Source organism: Panicum hallii, chromosome 5 (assembly GCF_002211085.1).
Source record: "Panicum hallii strain FIL2 chromosome 5, PHallii_v3.1, whole genome shotgun sequence".
Taxonomy (NCBI): domain Eukaryota; kingdom Viridiplantae; phylum Streptophyta; class Magnoliopsida; order Poales; family Poaceae; genus Panicum; species Panicum hallii.
In genome coordinates, this window is record NC_038046.1 from 4,833,559 (window position 1) to 4,856,442 (window position 22,884).

Sequence of the window (22,884 nt, forward strand, 5' to 3'; positions counted from 1 at the left end):
CATGCTCTGAGAATTCAACAATCAAAGCAAGGGAAACAAAGATGTTGATGAATTCTGAGGCAAGCCTTATCGTACAATAAATGATGTTAGTGGGTACAGAGGTTGCATAATCACCAAAGAATGATGGTACAGAGCTTGATTACAACACAGCGATTTTCACATGGAAACAACTCAATTCCAGAGATTCAAGAAAAATCACCGCCTCCCTAACATCAACCCACCAACATCAACTTCGAGCCAACCACACTTCATGGGGAATTTAACTCACAGTACATTCGTACAATATAGATTGTCTTTGCATCTGAAAAATAAAAGGAATAAAATAGTTCGCTGAGAAATTTATTAGATGAAAAGAGAAGACGAAGCCTCACAATAATTAAGATCATGTGAAAGAACAGCTTTAACCTGGCACTTTGCAACAATGATACATGGGGCAGAGTTTAAAGTATAGTACAACACTGGTTTGTCTTCTTTGCCTGCTTGTAGAACATCTGAAACACAGAAAACATCCCTCAAGAAGATGAAGTATACAAGAACAAGCTTTGAGATTATGCACTAAGAAGTTATAAGATTGCACAGATCTAGACTAGAGAAATAGGGCCTTAAACGACTTATTTATATTTTGCACCAGTGATATGCAAGCTGCAACTGTTCTGGGAACTGAATAGCATTCAGGAAAACTATATTACAACCTGCAAGCCACGCTCTACTTGCTCTAAGCTATAAAGAGATCATGGGCCCCAGGTAAACGCTGCCACTTCGGCATTAGAGACTTAACAGTATTCAGCAAACCTATATTACAACTAACAAGCCACGCTCTACTTCCTCTAAGGCTCTAAGCTACAAAGAGATCATAGGCCCTGGGCAAACACTGCGACTTGAGCATTAGACTTTAGACTGAAATTCACCGAAGTGATAACTATCAAGGTGACTGAAGTGCGTCAGAGACTAGCTTATGCCAATCCATAAATGTCCGAATTATAAGTAACAGACTAGCACAAAAGATGGCATGTTAACAATTTGCTTCTAGCACTCCCACAAACGGTGATTGCTAGCAAGAAAAGTCAGCAATATACATCCAACAGAGTACATATACCTGAAAACAGCGCTAGTACATGAGGACCTGAAGTTGTTGATTGCTTAACTTATGACAGCGAAAGGTAGCAGGAAGTAGCAAAGCTTTAATATGTTTTAAAGTTGTACGACATCAAAGCAATCATTCACCAGTCAAAGCAAAGATAGGGTTACCTGTGAAGCAGCACTCAGGTCAGAGCTTTTCTCGACCAAGCTATCCAGTCTCTCTCCTCTGGCAAGGACACTCTCAATAGTTTTATGCTGTTAAAATATCCAAGCATAAAGGATCCACAATTAGCAATAGTTGACAAGTTACTCCCATATTCAAACATAGTAGATTCAGAATGAGATGGGGCAGATTGCTCAAAAAGACTTGAAGTATGCAGAGTACCATATAAAAAATCATAACGCTATCCATCAACTGTACATTTCTTATTTACCAGATGAGGAGCTGTTCTTATTTGAATGTGTACCCAACTACTATGAAATTAAGTTCAATATGTATCACTACCGAAAAAAGTGTTGGCTTAGATCAAAGATTGTCTAGGTCAAGTATCAAGAACCTAAGGTCTAATGCTACTAGGCTTGGTTCTCTAAGCCCATCTATATATAGTGCCAGCACAAGCATATAAGGCCTAAAGCCATAACTTGAGTGAATATTCTGTAAAAGGCAATGCCCAAGCTTTATGTTATAGCAAAAATGAACTGTAATCATCTAGTGCGGTAATCCAAATACATTTAATTCATGGTGGAGGCATTCTGCAAAACTAAAACATCTCCAACAAACAAAGTTTTAAATATGTAACACTTACTAGGATGATTTTTGTTTCATCCAAGTCCCTCTGGATTTTCATTAATTTGTCAGCTTCTGCAGGGTCCTACAAAATGAAAACTGTTGTGAATATGTTGCCTCATGTGACATGTAGGGAGTAAGAAAAATACAGGCATAATCTGTTGCGCAAATATAACCAAGTTCATGTAGCCACAAATATCACAGTATGCATTACATGATATAATATTACTTCCAAAAATTAACATGTTTCCTTCTGGGCAGCCATCAGAGCAACCCAGCTGCATGAATAATTCTTTAGTGGTAATGCAGTGATATGACAATCTGGAATGATCAAATATTAGGACAAGTAGGCACAAGCAGAATGTATTATTATATAAAAATGCCCAAAAGGCCAAGCCCCAAAAGCCTCTTGTTTCATCCAAAATAAACATGGCATGTCACGATGAAAATACCAGAAACAGACATACTGTTGAAATTCAACTCATGTAGCTGTTCTTTTCCATAGAAGGTAGCATAAAACAGCCACAATGTTTTAGTTCCTAACAATAGATGGTGATTATTTCTATAAGCTTATATCAAGCAACACATGGACAGAAGTCACTTCTATTTCACAAAAAGTTGTGAACCTGAAATTTTGTCAAAGCATCCGTGAGGAAAGGCCACTGTTGAGTTCCATCTGCAGTAGCAGATTTCCAGGAGTCCCCAAAATCCTTCTGGTACTCATCAAGAACCTACACAAAATTCATCATATCAACAACTGGATTTCTTAAAGGGACTATAAGAAGTACAGCATTTTGATAGTGGACATAGATGGTTGCCTTGTAACAAAAATTTAAGGGACCAGCCGACTATCAAGCAGTCTAGGTTTTGACATTGCCAATCAAACATGTCCAATAATGCATGCTAACATTGTAACAGTGCTGAGTATGACTGCAATTATCAAAGGTGCTGAGAAGCAGCATACTTATAGTGACCGGTAGGCTGTACTTGTAATCAGTAAGCTCGACCTAAGCAGAATGCAAAGACATGAGCGGAATCTCTGGAATAATGGTTGGTACCTTATTCAGAAGAGAAAATGCACTTCGTACAGGATAGTGATCGTCCATGAATGCCACCGCACAAAGACCATTTCTGTTGTGTGAATGGACCTTGTATTCTGAAAAAGCATGGTACATCACCACAGCATGAGGAAATGCACAATAAAAATGTGTTCCACCAAATCTTAAACCAAAGAGGAACAGCCATGTGTGATGCTCGCCTAGCTACTACAAGATGCTAGTACGGACAAATTATAATCATCCGAATTGGTTCAAGGGTTCCCCCACAATCTCTTCTGATAACGAGCAGCAAGCGCAAACACAACTTCACCAATAAGATCAGTTAGAATATCATGTATCAACAGTCGCTACTATCTCACTCGCAATCCAAACAAATTCACCATTCTTCCTTGCTCCAGAAATCAAACCACCAGCGGATCCGCAGGCAAGGATGCCCATGCCCTATGCCCCCCGCCGAAATCCGTACGAGCACTGGATCTCCTCAACGGATCAGAAAAAATATAAGCAGATCTGGGGGAGGTTACCTTCGTGCTGGACGGACTGACGCTGGCCAGGCTGGGTGCGCTGCGCGACGGTTCGGGCGACGAAGACGATGAACTCGCGGGCGGCGCTGCGCTGGAAGTAGCCGAAGTGGCTCACGTCCGTCGCGTTCGCGAGCACCACCGCCTCTGGGCCCGACCCGCCGCCGGACGAGGAGCTCCCGGCGCCGGACGTAGACGGCTTCAGCACAAGGAGCGCCGTAATCTTCATCTCCTGACGCGCAGATCTACGCCGCTCGCGATCCCGTGGCTGCTCCGAGACGACTGGATGGACGGAGATCGCAGACGAGGATTAATAGAAGCAAGCGCCACTTTCCCCTCTTGCCGGATTCGGTCGCGACACACTAACCGAAGACTCCCAGAGATGGGGAGGTGAGTCAATGACAGTGGGCCCAGTTTGACAGCCAGCACCACCCTGTCGAGATCAACACGACCAACTCCGAAAACGATTTCGCAGCATCAACCCGCAACAAAGAAAATTCTTCCAACCGCATCAAAACAAGAAGTAAATGATAGAACAACGAGCAAGGAGGGATCTCGGCACAAAATTTAAGTAACTGCAACTAGGTGTCCATTGCCATTTCAGTGATACGACGGGATAAATTACAGCAGCAGACAAACCAACCACTCGATGATTCGACCAACAGCCAAAGCCAAGGAACCCAGCACATCTCTACACCTTCTGATTGGACACAGATGACAAACTACTATTTCTAGTACTTCCCTCCACGGCGACGGCGTCTAGGCCCTCTCGCCACGGATGCGGCGGGCGAGCTGGATGTCCTTGGGCATGATGGTGACGCGCTTGGCGTGGATGGCGCAGAGGTTGGTGTCCTCGAAGAGCCCAACGAGGTAGGCCTCGGCGGCCTCCTGCAGCGCGGCGACGGCGGAGCTCTGGAAGCGGAGGTCGGTCTTGAAGTCCTGCGCGATCTCCCGCACCAGGCGCTGGAACGGCAGCTTGCGGATCAGCAGCTCCGTGCTCTTCTGGTACTTGCGGATCTCCCGGAGCGCGACGGTGCCGGGGCGGAAGCGGTGGGGCTTCTTCACTCCGCCGGTGGCCGGGGCCGACTTGCGCGCCGCCTTCGTCGCCAGCTGCTTCCTCGGCGCCTTGCCGCCGGTGGACTTCCTCGCCGTCTGCTTGGTACGGGCCATCGGGGGAGTTGGGGAGCAATGCTAGGGATTTGCTTCTCTGGTGGATTCTACGTGGGATTGCTCGGGAATATTGCGGATGGCTGAGTGCGATGGGGAAATGGAGCGGCGGGTTATTAAATAGGGGACGAGTGGGCGGGAGACTGGGAAATTTTGGGGCGAGCGGCGGAGGTTCGTGGAGGGAAATGGGGTTTGGAGCGTTGGATTGGAGGAGAACGGACGGTGCGGATTTGGTTTGAGGGTGAGCACACGGATCGTGGGGGGGCGATCCGTGGGAAGGAGGTTCCTGCGTTCTGATTGGCTGGGATCCGGAGGGAGGGTGGTGTCACGCGGATCGTGAGGGTGATCCGTGGGAGGGGGATTCCTGCGTTCTAATTGGCTGGTTGACGTGCTCCGCGGACTGCGGCGGGGCGTGCACCGGTGCACGGCTGGGACCTGGACAGTGAAGAGTGAGCAGGCCCGGTTGCATTGCGTGCAAGCGAATTTTGCTTCTTTTAACTGCGCATCTAGGCAAATTTTGCTGTTAGCAGTATGATCTGAAGCAATTCAGGAGATGTGGTGTAAAGCATAATATTATGGTGATCTATTAATATTATCGCATCTAACTTTAGTGGCTCTTCCTTGCAAAAAAATAATAATAAGTGCCCGCAAATCATCTTTAAAAAATCCACCTGCTTAAAAATTATTTAAACATTTAATTGAACGTGGCAGTCATTTCAATCAAAAAACGGAAAATGGCAAGCCTAATCTACCTGAAGTTTTTCTCTTTTTTAAAGGTAATCTACCTGAAGTTGGTTATGTTAACACTTGCAAAGAAACATCCGCAATATTAAATTTTTGTGTATGTATTGTTAGGTATACCACACTTCTTTCATAATAATGTCTAATTTTGTTGCTAGAGAATATGGTGCGCCACACTTTGCTTGACATGGTCAACTCCTTAAATGTGAGGACTATAAAAATATATTTTGTAATGGATCCAATACGCCCATTTCATATTATAAATTTTGTTATGTTTTTACAAATACGGTTAAACTGAGGGTTGTTTCATATAATACTATAAAGTCAATACTATAAAGCATGAAACTTTCGGATACAATTTCTACCTAGATTTAGCCTTCCCTTACCCCTCACAGATAGGTCCACGTGTCAAGCTGGAAGTTTGACAGGAGCGACGTGGACCCAAAAAATCAGCACTAGCAAAATGATTCCGCCAAATGTCTCTGTTTTTTCTCACGTCGTCCTCGCGCGTACCCGCTTGACACCGCCTCCCATCCCTCCGCGAAATCAGCCAATCAATCAATTCAATTTGGAAGGTGAACGTCAATCAATCCACTGCTTCCATTCTCCTCCCGATCCGCGTCGCCATGCCGCGTCTACACCTTCCCATCTGCACGGAGCTCGAGCAGCGGTCCGGCGCTTGAGTTCGTCGCGTGGAGGCAATGCTGGCCACCGGGTACGCACGGCGCTCCGAGTTCGCCGCCGGCCCGCCGCCAAGGAAGGCGCATACTTCCTCCATGAGTCAAAGACCGCCGTGGGCAGCCTCGCTGAAAAGCTCCCGGATCCGCTTCAACGCCCGGCGGGGCTCGGCGCAACCCTTCCTCGACGTGCTCCCAGAGATCCTCCACCACTCCGTGCCCATCAAGGGGACGCCGCCCCCGGCCCAACCCTCCCTCCCCGCGTCCTCCCGCTAGGCGATACCACGCGACGCGCTCAACCCGCTCCGTTCCTACGTCTCGCTTCCGCAGGCCACCTTCGTCCCTAGAAGGTGTTAGCCTCTCAGTCTCTCTCCCATTGTCTTGTGTACAAAGATGTAGTTCACACTTCACAGTGGACCAGTAGTTTCCAGTTTCGTGCTAGAATGCGCACAGCGCACTGGTTAATTTTTGTACCGCATCGTTCATGCCTCATGCTTTGATTTGAAGGTATCCGCAAGTAATTCTGCAATTGTGCACTTGTGAATACGCGAGATGCATGTCTTGACCAAAGCAAATAATTTCTAGCAGGCTGCATGTCTTGACCAGAGCAAATAATTTCTAGCAGGCGTGAAGTGAAAAAATAAATCACATACCAATCTACATGTACACTATAGTGGCACACGTTTGGATTAGTTGATGGATGGATTCACTGTCATATGAAAATTGGTTCTAGATCCATTCATGTTAATCGATGTACAAATGAGCCCCTGTGCCAAGGGCCAAGGGCCATGGGCCATGGCCTAGCTGTATGTTTGAACGTGCCTTTTCATTATTTCTTAATCACTTATTATTTTATTGCCCTCGGTGATCCAAATGTTGCCTACTTGCCTGAATGTCATATGTAGATCACTGTGAATTCTAGGTGTCAGGAATACAATATATATCCCAATTGGATGGTTTTAGCACTTATTATGGGTTGTAACTTCTGAGAATTTTGTGCAAGTTGACGGTTTGTCAATATTACTGAACTTTTAGAGCTGTAATTTGAGTATCATTACATCTTGTGATACTAACCTCTTCTGCTACAGTCTGCATCCCTACTCCTTCAGTGAGACGTCTCCTAGATTTTCATTCAGTGAAATTGCTTGGACAAAGGTGCTTTTACTTTTACTTCTTCAGTTCTTAAATTTTGAATACCAATGTGATGAACTGCTGGTTTGATTTGTATACAGAGTAATATCTCAAATGTTTAATTTAAGTAACTTTTTAGATTATATTGAATAACTCAAACAATTGAATAACAGCTGAATCTGTAGAAACTGAAAGGATTAGGACAATTTTGCAAAGCCAGTTCACACTTATCCATTGTTTGGAAATAACTTCCTGGTTTCCATATCTTTCTTGATCGTGGTTAAGAAATTTTCATGACCGGCACATCTATCTTGCTTGGAAACAAGAGGTCTGTCAGATCTTTCCTTTTGTATTGTTGCTGTTTTATTATTTTTTCTCAAGAGAATACATTCCTCTTTTCTATCTGAAACTATGTTTCATAAAAATAACTGAAATTAGAACACAAAGAGTTGTGAAATCAAGATTGCTAAAAGAAACATATAATGCTCCCTGGATATTTTTTTTAATCATTAGGGTTGTTGGTTTCCATCGCACGCACATGACTATAATTTTTTGTGCTGGATACTATCTTCAGAAGTTAAGCAATATATGTTGAAGGGCGTTATGGATTACGGGAAGGTGGGAAATGGTAGAGATCAATTGTTTGGGCACGTATGCTATTCTGTGATCCAGTCAAGAGTCAAGTGGGTGCTAACGGTTATTACATGGAAAGGATGTCACACTTTTATTCTGGTTATATATGAAGAACCAATGTAGAGTTCTCTTAGTGATGATCATAGAGGTTTCTGAGTTGCAGGAAATTATTATGTTAATGTGCCATGAGGGTCATTTAGCAAGTGTGCAGATGAAATTGCGAACAAATGAATTCATATTAATGAGTTGGTTATCATTATTGATAAATTGTGATACCATCTTCAGTTCCTTCTTCTTGAGTTAGCCCTTCGATCAGGTTGTCACCCAGGGGCACTGCACCTAGCACCACCTGCCCACATCCATCACACATACCATTGTGGAGTTGGTTGAGGTGAGCCACGAGCCGCTTATTTTACTTTGTTGGTACCACTAGCTTCTTAATTACTACTGAATTTGTACGGTTACTACCGGTAGTGGATCCTATATATATTCATCAGTAGTGGCTCCTATATTCATGAATTTTCAGTCCAGATGAGAAGACTATATGGTTCTTGCTCAAGTTTTTAAGTTGGTTCCACTGGCTGCTATTTTGATGATTTGGTCACTAGGCGTAAGCTAGGGGTCCTGGTCTGATAAATTTGGTGAAAACTTGTAGAACATCAAGCATGTTAGATTTAGGCTGAGGTTAGGATAAGTTTTCAAGCAAAATCCAATGGTTGATAAACCTTGAGAATAATTCTTGTTGGTACATGCATTGATGGACAAGTATATCTGATCACATGACAAAGCAAATGAAGATAAATTTTCAGATATTTGATATTTCACCCATCAAATGTATGACAGTAGGACTCATTTCTCCTTCTCTGATGGCAGCATTTTAAAACAAATTCTTGATAGAGCCTATGAATGCAAAGGTAAAAGATTCACTGCTGTTAAGATACAAACGAGGGATGGAGTTTTGTTTTGAAAACACGTGACATCACTATAATTGTTCCATTTACTGGAGTTTCATTGTTTCAGATACACACGTCATTATGCAAATCTTGTTTCAGATCTATAATCACATTTTTATGGCTGTGCGAACATTGGATGATATATCTTTTTTCCTGCAAGCAGGCATTAACTTTTGACTATTCATGGATTATGGCATATGGCACTGAATTACCAATGCAAAATGGCAAAATCTTTGGCTTTAGTTCTCTTCTTGCTACTCTGTACCATCACTGAACTAGATCATACACAAAAAGAACAGTGAAGTTGCAGACTGAACTGGAGAGGTGAGGTGGTTTGCCTGGTCTATCCGATTCTCGTGTTTTTATTTGCAATGGTATTTGTTAGGGTAGAGTTGGCGAGTTCCATAGAGTAGAATTTGATTCGCAATGAATAAGAATCGCGCTTGTAGGGATTTACAGGTAGAATAAAAAAATCCATAGTCTTTCTTTTAGCTAACTAGCATTGACCTTGCATGAAGAATAGCGTGTGAGATAAGATGGCGCATTGGCGCTGTTTTTCTCTGGCTTGTTGTTGATGAAGGTTAGAATATTTCCTCAATTTCTCGTAAGCAAGTACCCATTTTTTGAAAAGAAAAGAAGAAAATTTGTGGCATACATAACATCTTTTCCTTGGGGACTGGTGGAAATGACAAACAGTGCAGATACTACTTGGTTATATCAAGTGTACTTAAGAATGCGAGTTGGTTATCGACTACCTGGTTTGGTTAACATTTTATAATAGAGAAAATGCAGTAATATTAATACGGTTGTACTCAGCATTTTGATGCATTTTGCTTTGCCAGCACGGCTGGGCCGTGGGTGGAGAACAAGCTCAAGGAGGACGTAGGTATTTGCATGAATAAAATCATACCATAAAAATCTAGATGTTATAGAGTACAAAAGAAAAGAAATCAATTTTAAAAGGTCAAAACATCTAGAGTCATATTCTCTTTAATTTGGTTTCCAAACTGTCGGGATCTAAAAAAATAGTTCTACTACTTCTTACAACCATGGAAAATTTTGTCGCTATCCTTAAAATGCTTGTTTTAACATGGTATGGAGCCTAATAAGTTGAGATTTTCATTCAGGTTTCGCCCCTATTCAATTTGACCAATCTAGATGGTGGGGTATATGTTCAAGTTTAGGAAATCGAATTTAGGAAATTGAAATACACCAATCCTATGATGGATCTATTGACATGACGGAGCAGCATGTCCTGCATGTATATTTGTAAATAATTAAGATGAATTAACATACATTATTCTATTGTTACTGTTGTTCCCGTTCAATAAGGAAACATATTATTATTTAAGAAATTAGTGGCGTGCTGATCTCTATGTCCTATGATCTAGCTCAACATATGGATGCATTTGCAAACAATATTGTAAGTACTACAATAAATAACTACAGGTGTTTATCATTCCATTCAACTTTGAAAGTAAAAAAAAATACCTTTCCTTTCAATTCAGTATATAAATATTTGGATTACATTTAGAATTAGAATCATATAAATTGAGGATATTATATGTGTCATGCAACTAGATGTATTTTTCTGGTCATATGTCTTATTACGGAATCTTAATATAATTTCAGGTAGGCTAATGGATATGTGTGAAAACACCAATAAACTTTCCGCAGGATCCAGTTCCCGAAGATTGCATGGTGGTGTTGAACCAATTAGACCATCGATTTAAATTTTGCATCAACAATGAATTAAGACAAGTTCTTCTTGGTCTGCTATTGGCGTTGGTTAAAATATTATTAATATTATTATTTGTTGATATGTGATCTGTACATTTGATTCTCATGACCACATGTGGTATATATTCTTGATGATCTGTACATTGGCTATATTCTTGATGAAAATCCTTATAACATGGACTACAATACAATAGGTTCTATGTACAGTGATATGTATGACATTTGTTTGAAATCCTTTTAATTATTGATAAACAAATCCTTTTAATTATTGATACTACCTTTAACACGTGCCTGGGCACGTGCATCCCCACTAGTTATAAATTTAATGGTAGAGAAAGTACAAGAGAGTACAGCATAAAGCTTGCTTCAATCATAGCACTATGTAGAACATTTCAAGGATAAACAATTTAATCCCCTGCAAACAGAAACATCTGTATCAACAAAGTGAAAAAAAAAACACCTACAAGACAGATCATCAACACCCACGCCGGGGTGCTGGCTACAAATGCAAACTCTGCTCACTGAAACTGCAAGAGCGACAGCCGACAGCCCCCCGTGCCCTTGCATCTTGTAAAAACCCAGATCAACTGCATACGTCAGGACCGCCCTGATGGATGCTGTTGTTGAACAAAAAAAATAAACTGACCCGACGATCTAGACTGTGAAGTACTACATAGGTTTCTTCATGTAGTACATCTATCAACTTTACCACCATTTCACAATGCTCCGTGGCCAACAGCTCTTCAATGATTCAGAAAGAACCAACAATGCTAGAAAAGCCACGGGACCTGCAAATCATGCACCTTAATTCTCAACCAACTCAAAATACAAGTATAGATAGACTGCTCCAGGAACTTAGAAGCACTTCATGTGGACGATGGATGGACCGGATTCATCATACTCCGCCTTGGAGATCCACATCTACAGACAAAACAAATGAATTGCATTTCAGATGCAACAGAATGCAAAGGAAGCAGAAATATTACATTTAGATTTTAGACAGTAACAACCTGCTGGAAGGTACTAAGAGAGGCCAGAATGGAGCCACCGATCCAGACACTGTACTTCCTCTCTGGCGGCGCAACCACCTTCACCTTCATGCTGCTGGGGGCAAGCGCAGTGATCTCCTTGCTCATACGGTCACCAATACCAGGGAACATTGTGGAGCCACCACTGAGGACGACATTACCGTACAAATCTTTCCTGATATCGACATCGCACTTCATGATGGAGTTGTACGTGGCTTCATGGATGCCAGGAGCTTCCATGCCAATGAAGGATGGCTGGAACAGCACCTCAGGGCACCTGAACCTCTCTGCACCGATCGTGATGACCTGGCCATCGGGGAGCTCGTAGCTCTTCTCAACGGTGGAGCTAGTCTTGGCGGTCTCCAACTCCTGCTCGTAGTCAAGAGCAACGTAAGCAAGCTTTTCCTTCATGTCGCGGACAATTTCTCGCTCGGCAGTCGTGGTGAAGGAGTAACCCCTCTCGGTAAGGATCTTCATCAGGTTGTCAGTAAGGTCGCGGCCAGCAAGGTCCAAACGAAGAATAGCATGAGGAAGCGTGTACCCTTCGTAGATTGGGACAGTGTGACTCACACCATCACCCGAGTCGAGCACAATACCTGCAGGAAAATAGTTCTCAGTTGCACTGCTAGTTGGATGTTGACATCGGTCTTTTGAAGCAAGAGTGTTGACATCAAACAGTTTCTTATCACGGTGATCATACCAGTTGTTCGACCACTTGCGTACAGGGAAAGAACGGCCTGGATCGAGACATACATTGCTGGGCAGTTGAATGTCTCAAACATGATCTGGGTCATCTTCTCTCTGTTTGCCTTTGGGTTGAGAGGGGCCTCGGTCAGCAGTATAGGATGCTCTTCAGGTGCCACACGAAGTTCGTTGTAGAAGGTGTGGTGCCAGATCTTCTCCATGTCATCCCAGTTGTTGACAATGCCATGCTCGATTGGGTACTTCAGTGTCAGTATACCTCTTTTGGATTGAGCTTCATCGCCCACGTAGGCGTCTTTTTGGCCCATGCCAACCATGACACCAGTGTGGCGTGGTCGGCCTACAATGCTCGGAAAGACGGCCCTTGGTGCATCATCGCCAGCGAAACCGGCCTGTTTGGCATCAAGGGATCGTCAGTCTAGGTCAGAAATGCATAAACAGGCAAAACGAAGCTGAAGACCTATGTGCCAACTAAGGATTGATTGACATAGTGACAGGAGAACCAACCTTGACCATTCCAGTGCCATTGTCACAGACAAGGGGCTGGATATCCTCTTCAGCCATTCCTCAAAGTATTCTGCAGCAGAAAGTTGTATTCAGAAATCATGTATGATCCGATAATACTCAGGATGTATTCAAATTTAGTGCATTCTGCGGTGGCTTTAAAAACGTCACACAACTTGAGTGGTCCACGGACCCATGTAAACAACAGAAAATGGTATGATGACATCAAAGTTCAGTATACCACCCATTAGTCAAAAACTATTGTTCAGATACTGTCCATGATTTAGAAACTGCTACTTGACTTATACAAGTATAAGCTTCCAAGCAATTATTTGTGGTGACTAGACTTCATTGGTGGCTGATAGTACTAATTATTGCTATCTTGATTGGCATCGAGTTCGGTGACACAATACATACATGATACATCAGAGTTCTGTTTTTTTTATGCACAATGATAAAACACATACTTGTATGGTAGCAGAGAAATTAGCCAAAAAAAATACCACCTATCTGAAACACATATATGGATGCATATTCGGTGACATAATAATATACAGATGACAAGTCAGCCTTGGGTAGGAGGAACACAGTGGGGCATTTTTACTCAAGAAGATGGTTAATTGAACATTTGACAATCGACACGAACACTGTGATTCCGCAGCTTAAGATCATCTCCAGTTCTTTAGAGTGATATGGAGCTTTCCACTATTTTGCAACGGTTTAGAATAGCACGCATCAGGGATTGCAAAAGGCCACATCCTATCTTAGCACATGTTACCACGGCCTTAGGTAGTTTTAGCACACGCTAAATTATACTCAGTACAACCTCGTACAAAATCGACTGGACCGTAACGCCCATCACACAAACAGAGAATCCGATCAAACACCACATAGGCACACACATGCCGGATGTTTTGCTCGTTATGCTTGGGTCAGAAAAAACAGCCAACGCAAAAGCAAAATTCACATGAAAATCGAAGTCAACATCGACAGAAGCTCGCGCAGTGATGGGTGATCTATCGAACCTACTGCCGTCTGCCTACGACCGATCGTTGCCTCCGATCAAATCGGTGCTAGAGCAAGGGGAAACCCGGCTATACCTTGGCGGCGTTGACGAGGAGGCGAAGGGGATCGGATCGCCCGGCCCTTTTGCTTCTGGAGAGGTCCGGTGACGCGAGCGCGAGGGCGAGAGCGAGACGAGACAAATAGGAGAGCGGCAGCCAAAGCGGGGGAGCCTCTTTATACGAGCCCGCCTGGTTGGACTGGTCTGCAGGCGCTGGCCGCGTCTTTTACGCTTTGGTTGCGGGGTGGGAGCGCCGGTGAGAAGCTGTCATGTCACGGCACGGCATGACGGCAGCGCTCGCGCGAGCGCAGCGGCGACCGGGCCAGCCAATGGCCCCTGGCCTCGCCGGGGCCGGGTCAGTGGAGGCGCAGCGGCCGCCCGATGGGATTAATCATCGCGGGCGGACGGCGGCCGCAGGGCGGAGCTTTCGGTGCCGAGACAGGCGCACGTCCACGTCGGATGACAGGGCGGTTGGGGAGTGTGGGACACGGGCGGCGGCCGTGGTCCGTGTGGGCTGGCCGGCGACCGAGCCGTCGTCAACCAAACTCGCGCACGAGGAAGAAGAAGGTTCTCGAAACCAGCCCAAAAGCACAGGAAAAAAAGGGCCCACGGATTTGTTTCCGCTGGCCCAAAGGCTCCAAGGTCCACCGAGCGAGCTGGTCTAATGGGCCTGGGCTTTGTTGACCGACGTGGGGGTTATCGATCGAGCAGTCTTTTTATTTCTCGTTCGGCCCAGGCCTCTCCATTTACACTGCCCTAAGAAAAGTTTGAAAAGTCGCTTTTCTAGCAGAATCACATGTCACATGGGATATTTTCGAAAATCTTCACATGACCCCCCCCCCATCATGTTCCACTCTGGAGGACACCCATTTCACCCTTTTTGCCGAGTGCGATCTGAGCTCAAAGATCTACCACAGCAGAGCAGGCTCAGCAGAGGCGACAGGCCAGACAGGTTAGACGTAGGCCATCACTCACCTCCAACCCAATCCTCATCAGATGATCGCGATTTTCTGCCATTCATGCGATCCTGCCCGTGCCCTTAAACGCCTAGCTACGAGGTAGGACGTCGCAATTACCCTCAAAGCCTACTCCCCAGTGGTGAACCGTTTCACGCGCTCGTGACTCGGGATCGCAACGAGAACCGCAGCAATTGGAGCCCGGAAACTTATCAAAAGGGATTTATAAACGCGATAGTTTGAGACCGCGCGATTATCAGCGTCGAAATCGCCCCGCACTAGCCCCGTATCACACTCTCGCCGGACCAAAGCCGCCGGCCGGCAAAAGCGCGAGACCGAACTCCCGGAGTTTAACAAGTCCAATCATTGACTTTTTTTTTTCCTCCAGCTCCTCAAAGTGGCAATAATTCGCACGTTCTGCCGGGGATCCGACGCGATCGTGGCCGGTTCCTCTGACGCCGGAACAGGCAACGCCACGCCACGCACGGTGAACCGAGCCGGGTGGTGAAGGGTGATACATCGTGGGTGCTTTCAGCACTCGAGCGCATGATAAGGCGATACGCGAATACGCCTCAGCAGCGTACTAGGCTCTGGGTGGTCACTGGTCAGGGCTCGCACTTTCAGCGGTGGTGGCTGCATTATTGGCGTCCGGCGACGGAGAAAAAGCGCCGGCGAGCCACGCGCGTCGCCGTGACGCTTCCGGTAGTGGAAGGCCCGGGGAGAAGGCATTACGTGGTTCACGCCAGCCAGCCGACGGGAGGGGGGTGGCTCGCCGGCCCGCCCGGCGGATCCGATCCCACTCTGGGCGGACGGGACGGGGGCGGGGAGAAGGTTCCGACGTCCAGGTCAAAAGCGCGCTTCATGGCTCCGCATTATATCGGCCGGCGTATTATTGCGATAAACAATGAAAAGCTCTGCGCCTAGAAGATGGTTTTGAAGGAAGCAATCGAAAATGGGCGCAAGGTATTTTCAGTAAAAAGAAAATGTGTGTTAGTCTGACTTTGTAGCGCGTAGGGTGATTAATTGAGAAGGTGGTGGAAAGTCTTGATCCTTGGAATGGACGTGCTCAGCTGACAAATCTTTTGTTGTTGTGTTGTTGGCCTATTATTAAAAAAATAAATCACTTTACTAATCCATTTTTAAATAAATGACGTTTGGGATTTATTATTAGCATAATGTAAACGTCAGGTATTCCAGAGCGAATGGAGTGTTTGACTAATTAGTGTTCTCCGTGGAAATATGTGAAATGGTCAAACGGAAATCAAAGGAGTACTCTGTATATGTCCAAGCTCCTAACTGCCCAAGCCAGGAGACGATGATTACGTTGCAACATTCACTTCTGATTCTTCGTAAAAGAGAAGGAAAAAGGAAGAAATATATGTCGTACCAGTAGCTGTTAATTTCTTTTTATTTAGTTTTCATTTCCTTGGGTACTCCCTAAGCTTACCTATATTCGACACGAGAAAGAGTTCCGTTCATCACAGCTTCAGAGTTGTACAATTGTTCTTTCTGCGAATACTTTCTTCTAATAACTTTTCTCGAGAGGTGTTTTTAAGTTCTTCATAGAGGAGGTTTTTGTTCACTACTAGTTTGTGGGCTGAATGTTTAGTGTGGGCCGTTTCATGTTTCCTTGTTGCAGAGCCGAACACATCGGGCCTCACTCACTTCCGAGTTCCAACACGTACTAATTGCGAAACTAAACAAGGTCGAGTGATGGACAACTTCCGTGCCACCACCGTACCATGGCAAACTGGAGCTATGGAAATGCTAGTTGTACAAAGGCCTTATATTTGCAATTGCAGGTACCACTCTCACACCATTGGACCGGGCCACTTGTACAGCTTTAGGGGGGGAAGAAGAAGAAAAAGGATCATGACCGCAGTATCACAGAGGAGAGCACGCCCAAAAATTTTCACTGTCCACCAAACACTATACAGTTAATCTTCGCAGCTTTCCGCTATTGAGTCTCGTTCCGCCCGGCACCAGCGTCAACTTGCACCTGAAGCTGCGCGCCCTCCGGCGCCTCCGCTCTCTCCGGCAGGGAGGGCTTAGCGGCGAACGGCGCCCGCCTGCACGTGGGGCACGTCTGCCGCGCGGCGAGCCAGCGGTCGATGCACCGCACGTGGAACCCGTGGTTACAGTGCGGCAGCGCGCGCACGCGGTCGCCGTGCGCGAACTCGGTGAGGCAGATGGCGCATTCCGCCGCGCCGCACCCGGCGAGCTCGACCTCGGGCGGGTAGACCACCGGCGGCGGGAGCGCGCGCCGGGACCGGCCGGCCTTCCTCCTGTGGTCGGCCTGGCAGGAGGAGGAGGAGGAAGAGGCCCCCGACGCCCCGGCGCCGCCCCCAGGGGGCTCCTCCTGGCCGTAGCACACGCGGCACGTGACGCGGAACGCGCACCGCACGACCGCGTGGACCGCGAGCACGACGACGAGGCCGCATAGGAGCAGCGACAGCACCGTGATCACTGTCGCGTTCAGCGAGCTGAAGGGCGCCGCGGCGCGCGCGCGCGCTTCGGCCACCTGCACCTGCTCGTGCACGGCCGGCCCCTGCGACGGGGCAGCCGCCGTCGCCTCCGCCACCGCCGCCGCGGCGTGCGAGAGGAGCCTCCTTGCATGCAGCTGTTCGACGTCCATCTATCCTGGCAAGTTGTAACAGCGTGCGCAGTAAGAGCAAGAGCGACCTTGTTATGATGGGAGAGTGTTCTCTCGCGGCACGGCGTGGGGAGGGGGTTTATATAGGAACGGGGGATGGCAGTAAGATATTTGGGGTCGCCGTCAGTGTATTGTTTAGCGGCAATTCCCAAAGGTGATTAAGCCTTAACCTGATGGACTTGTCGATCGATCTAAACTAATGGGAACGTGCATCAATGGGGACAACATCGAGTCATGGAGATAAGATGCACCTCACCTCACTATAGTCTATAGCCACCTGATGAAGAGCCAGATGTGCGGCATAATTCAGAGACAAGTCTGTAATTAACAATACACTTTTGCAAAGCAGTGCTTCATCATTCTAACAAAAAGGACAGACATGTTTTTGCTTTGAGGTTTCCACAATTCATCAGTCTGGAAAACGGAGATTACTATCTCAGAGGGGGTGTCCTGCAAGATGAGGCTGCAATTGCAAAAGGCAGTGCCCACTGCTGCCAGATCAGAGTGGGGAACAAAGTTGTCAAGTACACAAGATGAAGAAGAGAGCGCAACAAACACCCACAGATTGCGTGTTTAAGCTGACTTTTGTAAGACCAAAATGCGCCGAGAGCGGCTCACTGAAAAAAAGGGTGGGCGCCAAAACCGCACTTACTCTCATCATTAGGGACTAAATAATATAAGTTCAAAAACACTCGACATGATCAGGAGTATTGGAGCCTCCACTAACTGCGACCCGCCGGCGAGAGGGAGAGGGACACCTGGCCGCGGAGGTGCCATCGCGGCGGTGACTTGTCAATACGGGGGTGGCTCGCCCCGGCCGCGTAGGATTGCTCTCTGTCCGACGTGTCTGTCTCTAACGTTCCTGGCCATCGACTCCTTTTGGGTTCCGTGGGCGTGAGCCATGTGGTTTCGTGAACTGTGGGCCGGGCTATCAACAAAGCTTATGGGCCTGCAACAGTTGTCCCAAAATGAAAATTTGTTCCAATATGAGAAGGATTTCAGTAGAAAATTATTTGAATCGGTGAATGCGTGAAGTTAAAATTTCGCACAACTACTCCTCCTTTCCTTCAATCATCACATGATTTGCGCTAAATTTCCTTTTCCAGTGCTCCCGAAAGGGAAGAAGGCGTCTTTGATGATCTTCAATTTCACGAGTTGTACCTACTCATATCGGTTACCTTTCTGGGAAAATAAAAGGACCAAATTAATTTTGTATCGAGTGGCTTCTTGACAAGAAAAGAAAGGCACATGGCCCCATACTATATATGCAGTAACAATGCAGGCGCACGCATACGAAGCGAAAGGAGCACCGGCGCACTGCTAGTTTAAGCACGCATGAGTAGGCAAGCAAGTTGGCTACTCGCTGCTAGGGGTGGTAATGATCATGGTTCTAATGCCTTCATAATCCAACTTGTTATTTATATATCTTTAGCTTAAAATCGTAGCCTAATTCTTCTAGAATCCGCCACTTAAATTATCTAGGCTAAAATTTAGAATCCTTTACCACCTCTACTTGCCGCATGGGCGCCTACTAGCTATAGAACGGCAACTGTGGATTTTAAGCTAGGTTATCCACCCACGGGCCACAGCACCACACAGTTCCATCGGTCAGTCATCTTCAATAGTTGAAGCCGTTCTGGATGCGCGGTGCTGGAAAGAGCCTACCCAGTAGCCGTGTCACCCGTTCCAATCCGCCGAGGCACGGCAAGCACACACTGTCCAAGCGTTGCTGCAAGTTGCAGGAGTGAGATTAACTTAACAACAGAAGTGACAGACGGCGTACGTCAGTAACAAGTAGTGGTCTCGATCGACGTACATGCTACGAGCCTATGAGCTAATTCTATCCTTTCGCGCCTCCAGGGGGACGGGGCGCCGGGGGGCAGACGAGGGGAATATGCAGGGATCGGATAAGAGGTCGCGAGCTGATGTGCTAATTAACTCCGGTTTCAGCAAGTACCCAGCCGCTCGACGGATTCGTGCCGTTGGGTCGCTGCCCGTTCCGTCGTATTTCGATACGATCCGGAGCTACCTTTCCAGATCGAACTCCACTCCGGCACTCCGCCTGCCCGCCCGTCGGCACCCCCGGGTTGGCCGCCTGCGTGCGCGACGGCGTCCCACTAGGCCGTGTGTCCGTGTCCACGAAGGCGCCCCACGCGACGTGTGTAGCAGCTTGTCCCCGTGCGTGTGATGGGCCCAAGCTTGCTTCCATTGCGACGACCTTGTGTGTGTTGCGCTCCTTATGCCCGGCTGCGATGGCGACCCACGCCCTGACCACGTTTCTGTCCTCACGCCGTCCTGCGTCCCCACGACGCCAGCGCTCCTTCCCGGCTTGCCGTCCTGCACTCCGGGGACGCCTTAGGTCGGTCTGGCATGAACTCGCCTGGCCCTGCTTGTTCGACGAGCATAGCGCATTTGGTTGGATTCGGCTTGGGGACTTGATGATTCTGGCATAATCACTTTGAATGAGATCTTTAAGAGGAAAGTAGTGGCGGAGCCACCAGTCTAGCAAGGTGTGGCGGCCTGCCGCTGGGACCCACAATAAATACGCGCCGCCGTCCAACGCGCCCTCGGCTGCTTCGCCGTCCAAGCTCTGCATGCTCGTCGTAGGGCGTGTTTGGTACTCGTCTGCTTCACAGATCGCAGTAAGCTTCGCAGCTTTAAAGTTGCAGAGTTTTTAAAAGTATTTGGCTAGCAAACCAACTTCAGCTTCAGAAAAAAGAGATTCGGATTGGAAAAGTCCCTTATACCCTTGAACGATGTATGAGAGGGTTTCATTTATGATTTTCCATCTAAACACCTAATTAAAAAATAACAGTACATTGTAAATAGATAATAAATAGATAATAAAGTACAAATATTCCAAAATAATTCCATTATATATCAAGTCTTAATGATCTACTACTCATACTACACCCAACTTTGAGAAATAGCCATTGCTAATGCATCACGAAAAATATCCATAGTAGGCGAATTGTGTACCGGAGATAATCCATCCGAGGGTACTACATACTTGTTATACCTTTCCGGTACTGTAGGCTCATAATTTTCATCACGCTCCACACGTTCAAAGTCTAAATCATCACTGTTATGCTCACGGATAAAATTATGGATCACCATGAGTCTTATCGGTATCATCTTTTGTTTCCATAATGGATACATCGGCATTTTATAGAGAATTTGCTACTTCATTTTCAAGACTCCAAATGACCTCTCAATAACACTACGAACTCGTGCATGAATACGATTGAACTTTTCCTTAGGAGACCTTGGTTCTACACCTCTATGCCATTCGGGTAAGTGATACCTCTCACCCTTGTATGGTGCTAGGTATCCCGGTCTATTACGATATCCGGCATCAACAATATAATACTTACCTACAAATAAAAAGTATATGATATGTTTAAAAAGTATATGATATGTTTAGATAATAAAGAACTAGAGTTGCAAAATTGAAAATGTACAAACCAGCCATAAATTACCTACCCTTGGGAGGGTGTGGGAAGAAATCTCAATCCAACTTCATTGCATTATACAACACAATGATGTCATGCACAGAACCCGACTGCTCCACAGAAACATAAGTGAATCTCATGTCAAAGTCGCAAATTGCTAGGATATTTTGAGTCGATATCCCTGTTTTTCCAATATACCTTACTTGTTCACTAGGGGGTAGAGATACCCTAATGTGTGTCCCATCTAGAGCACCAATACAATCTTTGAAGTGTGGAAATGCCCTTCTACCATATGCTATGTTTTTATGGACGGTACGAAAGTTTGCATCTTTTGAAATAAGAAAATGTTTTGCCATTTCCATCAAAGATTCTAGAACCTCGGTAAATTTCCTACTAATAGTTTCACCAGAGTGATTGAAACGATTTTGACATTTCCTATTGGACTCATTTCCAGAACATATGAAGCATACATAACAAGATAAATTATATAGTTAACTAGCATACATACACTCAGCAACAATGGAATTGACCAGCAGCCATAGAAGAAATTGAGCGAAGAAATTATACTAATTTCGGAAGACCGGAGATGTGGGCTTGACCCCTGCTGCCTCCCGCGCCGCCCCTGCCCGCTCCACCCCTCCGAGCGCCGCCCCTGCTGCCTCCCGCGCCGGCCAGGCCCTGGGCCGCGCCGCCTGCGCCCACGACGCCCCTGCCAGCCGCGCCGCCCGTGGACATGCCGCCCGCGCTAGGGTTTTGAGGGATGGGAGGAAACAGAGGGACGGGAGCGGACAGAGGGAGGAAGATGGGGGGCGCGGGTGGGATAGAAGAAAAACGTTTCAGATGTGTAATCAATGGTATTGGTGGGTAATTTTTCCCCAACTTCACAAGGGAGTTCAAAACGATTACTCGTGAAGTGCCCTTTTGGCTGCTTCATGGATTTTGTGAAGTTGGGGCAAAACTTCATATTTTTTGGTGAAGCTGAGCTGGTGAAGCTGAAGGTGTTTGGCTACAGTTTCACGAAGCGAAGTTGAATTTGATGAAGTGAAGCGGTCCCAAATATGCCATCTATTAGGATGCTGGCTCCGCCGCTGGAGGAAAGCCGAGCCAATTCGGACCGACAGAGACACCAGCGAGGCACCCGGTGTCCCTGTGGATCCAGAAGCAGGCTTTGCACTGAACCGCCGGGATTTACAAAGGGGCCGGTTGGGCTCTAGTAGATTTCTGTTGGGCTAGTGACTGGGTCGGGCCGTAACATTTGATCTTTCAGGCCATAACCAACATTTCGGTTAGGCATGCACTTCGCAGATTCTGGACAGATTACTTGCACAGAAAGATTGTGCAGAGACGGATCTTTGTTGTCTGCTTAGCTCAAGTATGGCGCGATTGGACCTTCTCCACGGTTTTTTAGCCCCAACGGGCCCAACCCCAACCCAAAACAAACAAAAATAACGTCGCCATCGCGCATTGAAGCCACAAGGGCCGGAGGCGCGACTGCACGGACCCGAGCCATGTGACCGCCGGGCCCGGAGGCCGGAGCCGGACCCTCCTAGCTAGCGTGGTCCGCGGGGCGCGTCCGCACCACCCGGCACTAGTACTCCGTACCCCCGCGCCAACCCGCGCGCGCGGCCCCGACCTGCTGGCTGCTGCGGTGCTGCCCCCGTCGCCAAGCACGCGCGCGCACGCCCCGGCTGTCCCGTCGGCGCCGAGAGGCCGGCCGTCGCTCGCCGCCCCTCGCCCGCACGTAGCGGGGTGATCCTGGTCCCGACCGCCCCGTGCTCGGGCGCGCGTCGCGTGTGCCTGCTGTGCCCTGGCTGGCGGGGTGCCTCCTGATTCGAGGCTGGGAGTGGGCGCGGCATGCCCGTGCGAGCGCGCTAGGTGAGGCTTGTCAACGCGCGCTTGGTGAGATGATGCCGCAAAGCGCCGGCCTGTCGCGCTCGCTTGTCTCTGTTGATTGGGTTTAAAGGAAGCAAGGAGAGGCAAGGGGATTGCTATGCGTCAAACAGATCCAAGGAAACAAACGTATGCAGTACAACGGTAG

General features: G+C 46.9%; 4 protein-coding genes across 4 annotated transcripts; all 4 read right to left on the reverse strand.

The window, feature by feature from the left end:
- Positions 1–13: 13 nt before the first annotated feature.
- Positions 14–3,780, reverse strand: LOC112894174 (VAMP-like protein YKT61). The gene is made up of 7 exons (XM_025961800.1): positions 3,450–3,780; positions 2,926–3,023; positions 2,494–2,598; positions 1,887–1,952; positions 1,249–1,335; positions 406–491; positions 14–301 (listed from the first exon to the last, which is right to left on the reverse strand). Exons 1-6 carry the CDS (start codon positions 3,673–3,675, stop codon positions 441–443), a joined length of 633 nt encoding a protein of 210 aa, XP_025817585.1. The 5' UTR covers positions 3,676–3,780; the 3' UTR covers positions 14–301; positions 406–440.
- A 232-nt stretch (positions 3,781–4,012) lies between these two features.
- LOC112894176 (histone H3.2) lies at positions 4,013–4,716 on the reverse strand. The gene has a single exon (XM_025961801.1). It carries the CDS (start codon positions 4,614–4,616, stop codon positions 4,206–4,208), a length of 411 nt encoding a protein of 136 aa, XP_025817586.1. The 5' UTR covers positions 4,617–4,716; the 3' UTR covers positions 4,013–4,205.
- A 6,120-nt stretch (positions 4,717–10,836) lies between these two features.
- Positions 10,837–13,977, reverse strand: LOC112892920 (actin-7). Its single transcript, XM_025960019.1, has 5 exons — positions 13,823–13,977; positions 12,726–12,795; positions 12,217–12,610; positions 11,499–12,112; positions 10,837–11,409 (listed from the first exon to the last, which is right to left on the reverse strand). Exons 2-5 carry the CDS (start codon positions 12,780–12,782, stop codon positions 11,344–11,346), a joined length of 1,131 nt encoding a protein of 376 aa, XP_025815804.1. The 5' UTR covers positions 12,783–12,795; positions 13,823–13,977; the 3' UTR covers positions 10,837–11,343.
- A 2,357-nt stretch (positions 13,978–16,334) lies between these two features.
- On the reverse strand, positions 16,335–17,423 carry LOC112892921 (RING-H2 finger protein ATL74-like). Its single transcript, XM_025960021.1, has one exon. The coding sequence runs from the start codon at positions 17,374–17,376 to the stop codon at positions 16,699–16,701; it is 678 nt and encodes a 225-aa protein (XP_025815806.1). The 5' UTR covers positions 17,377–17,423; the 3' UTR covers positions 16,335–16,698.
- Positions 17,424–22,884: the final 5,461 nt, after the last annotated feature.

Bases quoted from the DNA above. Each gene is read 5' to 3' on its own strand.
- LOC112894174 (XM_025961800.1), bottom strand. From the start codon at position 3,675: ATGAAGATTACGGCGCTCCTTGTGCTGAAGCCGTCTACGTCCGGCGCC. The intron at 3,024-3,449 runs GTAACCTCCCCC...ATGCTTTTTCAG, and splicing joins TCAGTCCGTCCAGCACGAAG to AATACAAGGTCCATTCACAC. The intron at 1,336-1,886 runs GTAAGTGTTACA...ATATTTTAACAG, and splicing joins ATGAAACAAAAATCATCCTA to CATAAAACTATTGAGAGTGT.
- LOC112894176 (XM_025961801.1), bottom strand. From the start codon at position 4,616: ATGGCCCGTACCAAGCAGACGGCGAGGAAGTCCACCGGCGGCAAGGCG.
- LOC112892920 (XM_025960019.1), bottom strand. From the start codon at position 12,782: ATGGCTGAAGAGGATATCCAGCCCCTTGTCTGTGACAATGGCACTGGA. The intron at 12,611-12,725 runs GTTGGTTCTCCT...GATGCCAAACAG, and splicing joins ATGGCACTGGAATGGTCAAG to GCCGGTTTCGCTGGCGATGA. The intron at 12,113-12,216 runs GTATGATCACCG...ATTTTCCTGCAG, and splicing joins CGCAAGTGGTCGAACAACTG to GTATTGTGCTCGACTCGGGT.
- LOC112892921 (XM_025960021.1), bottom strand. From the start codon at position 17,376: ATGGACGTCGAACAGCTGCATGCAAGGAGGCTCCTCTCGCACGCCGCG.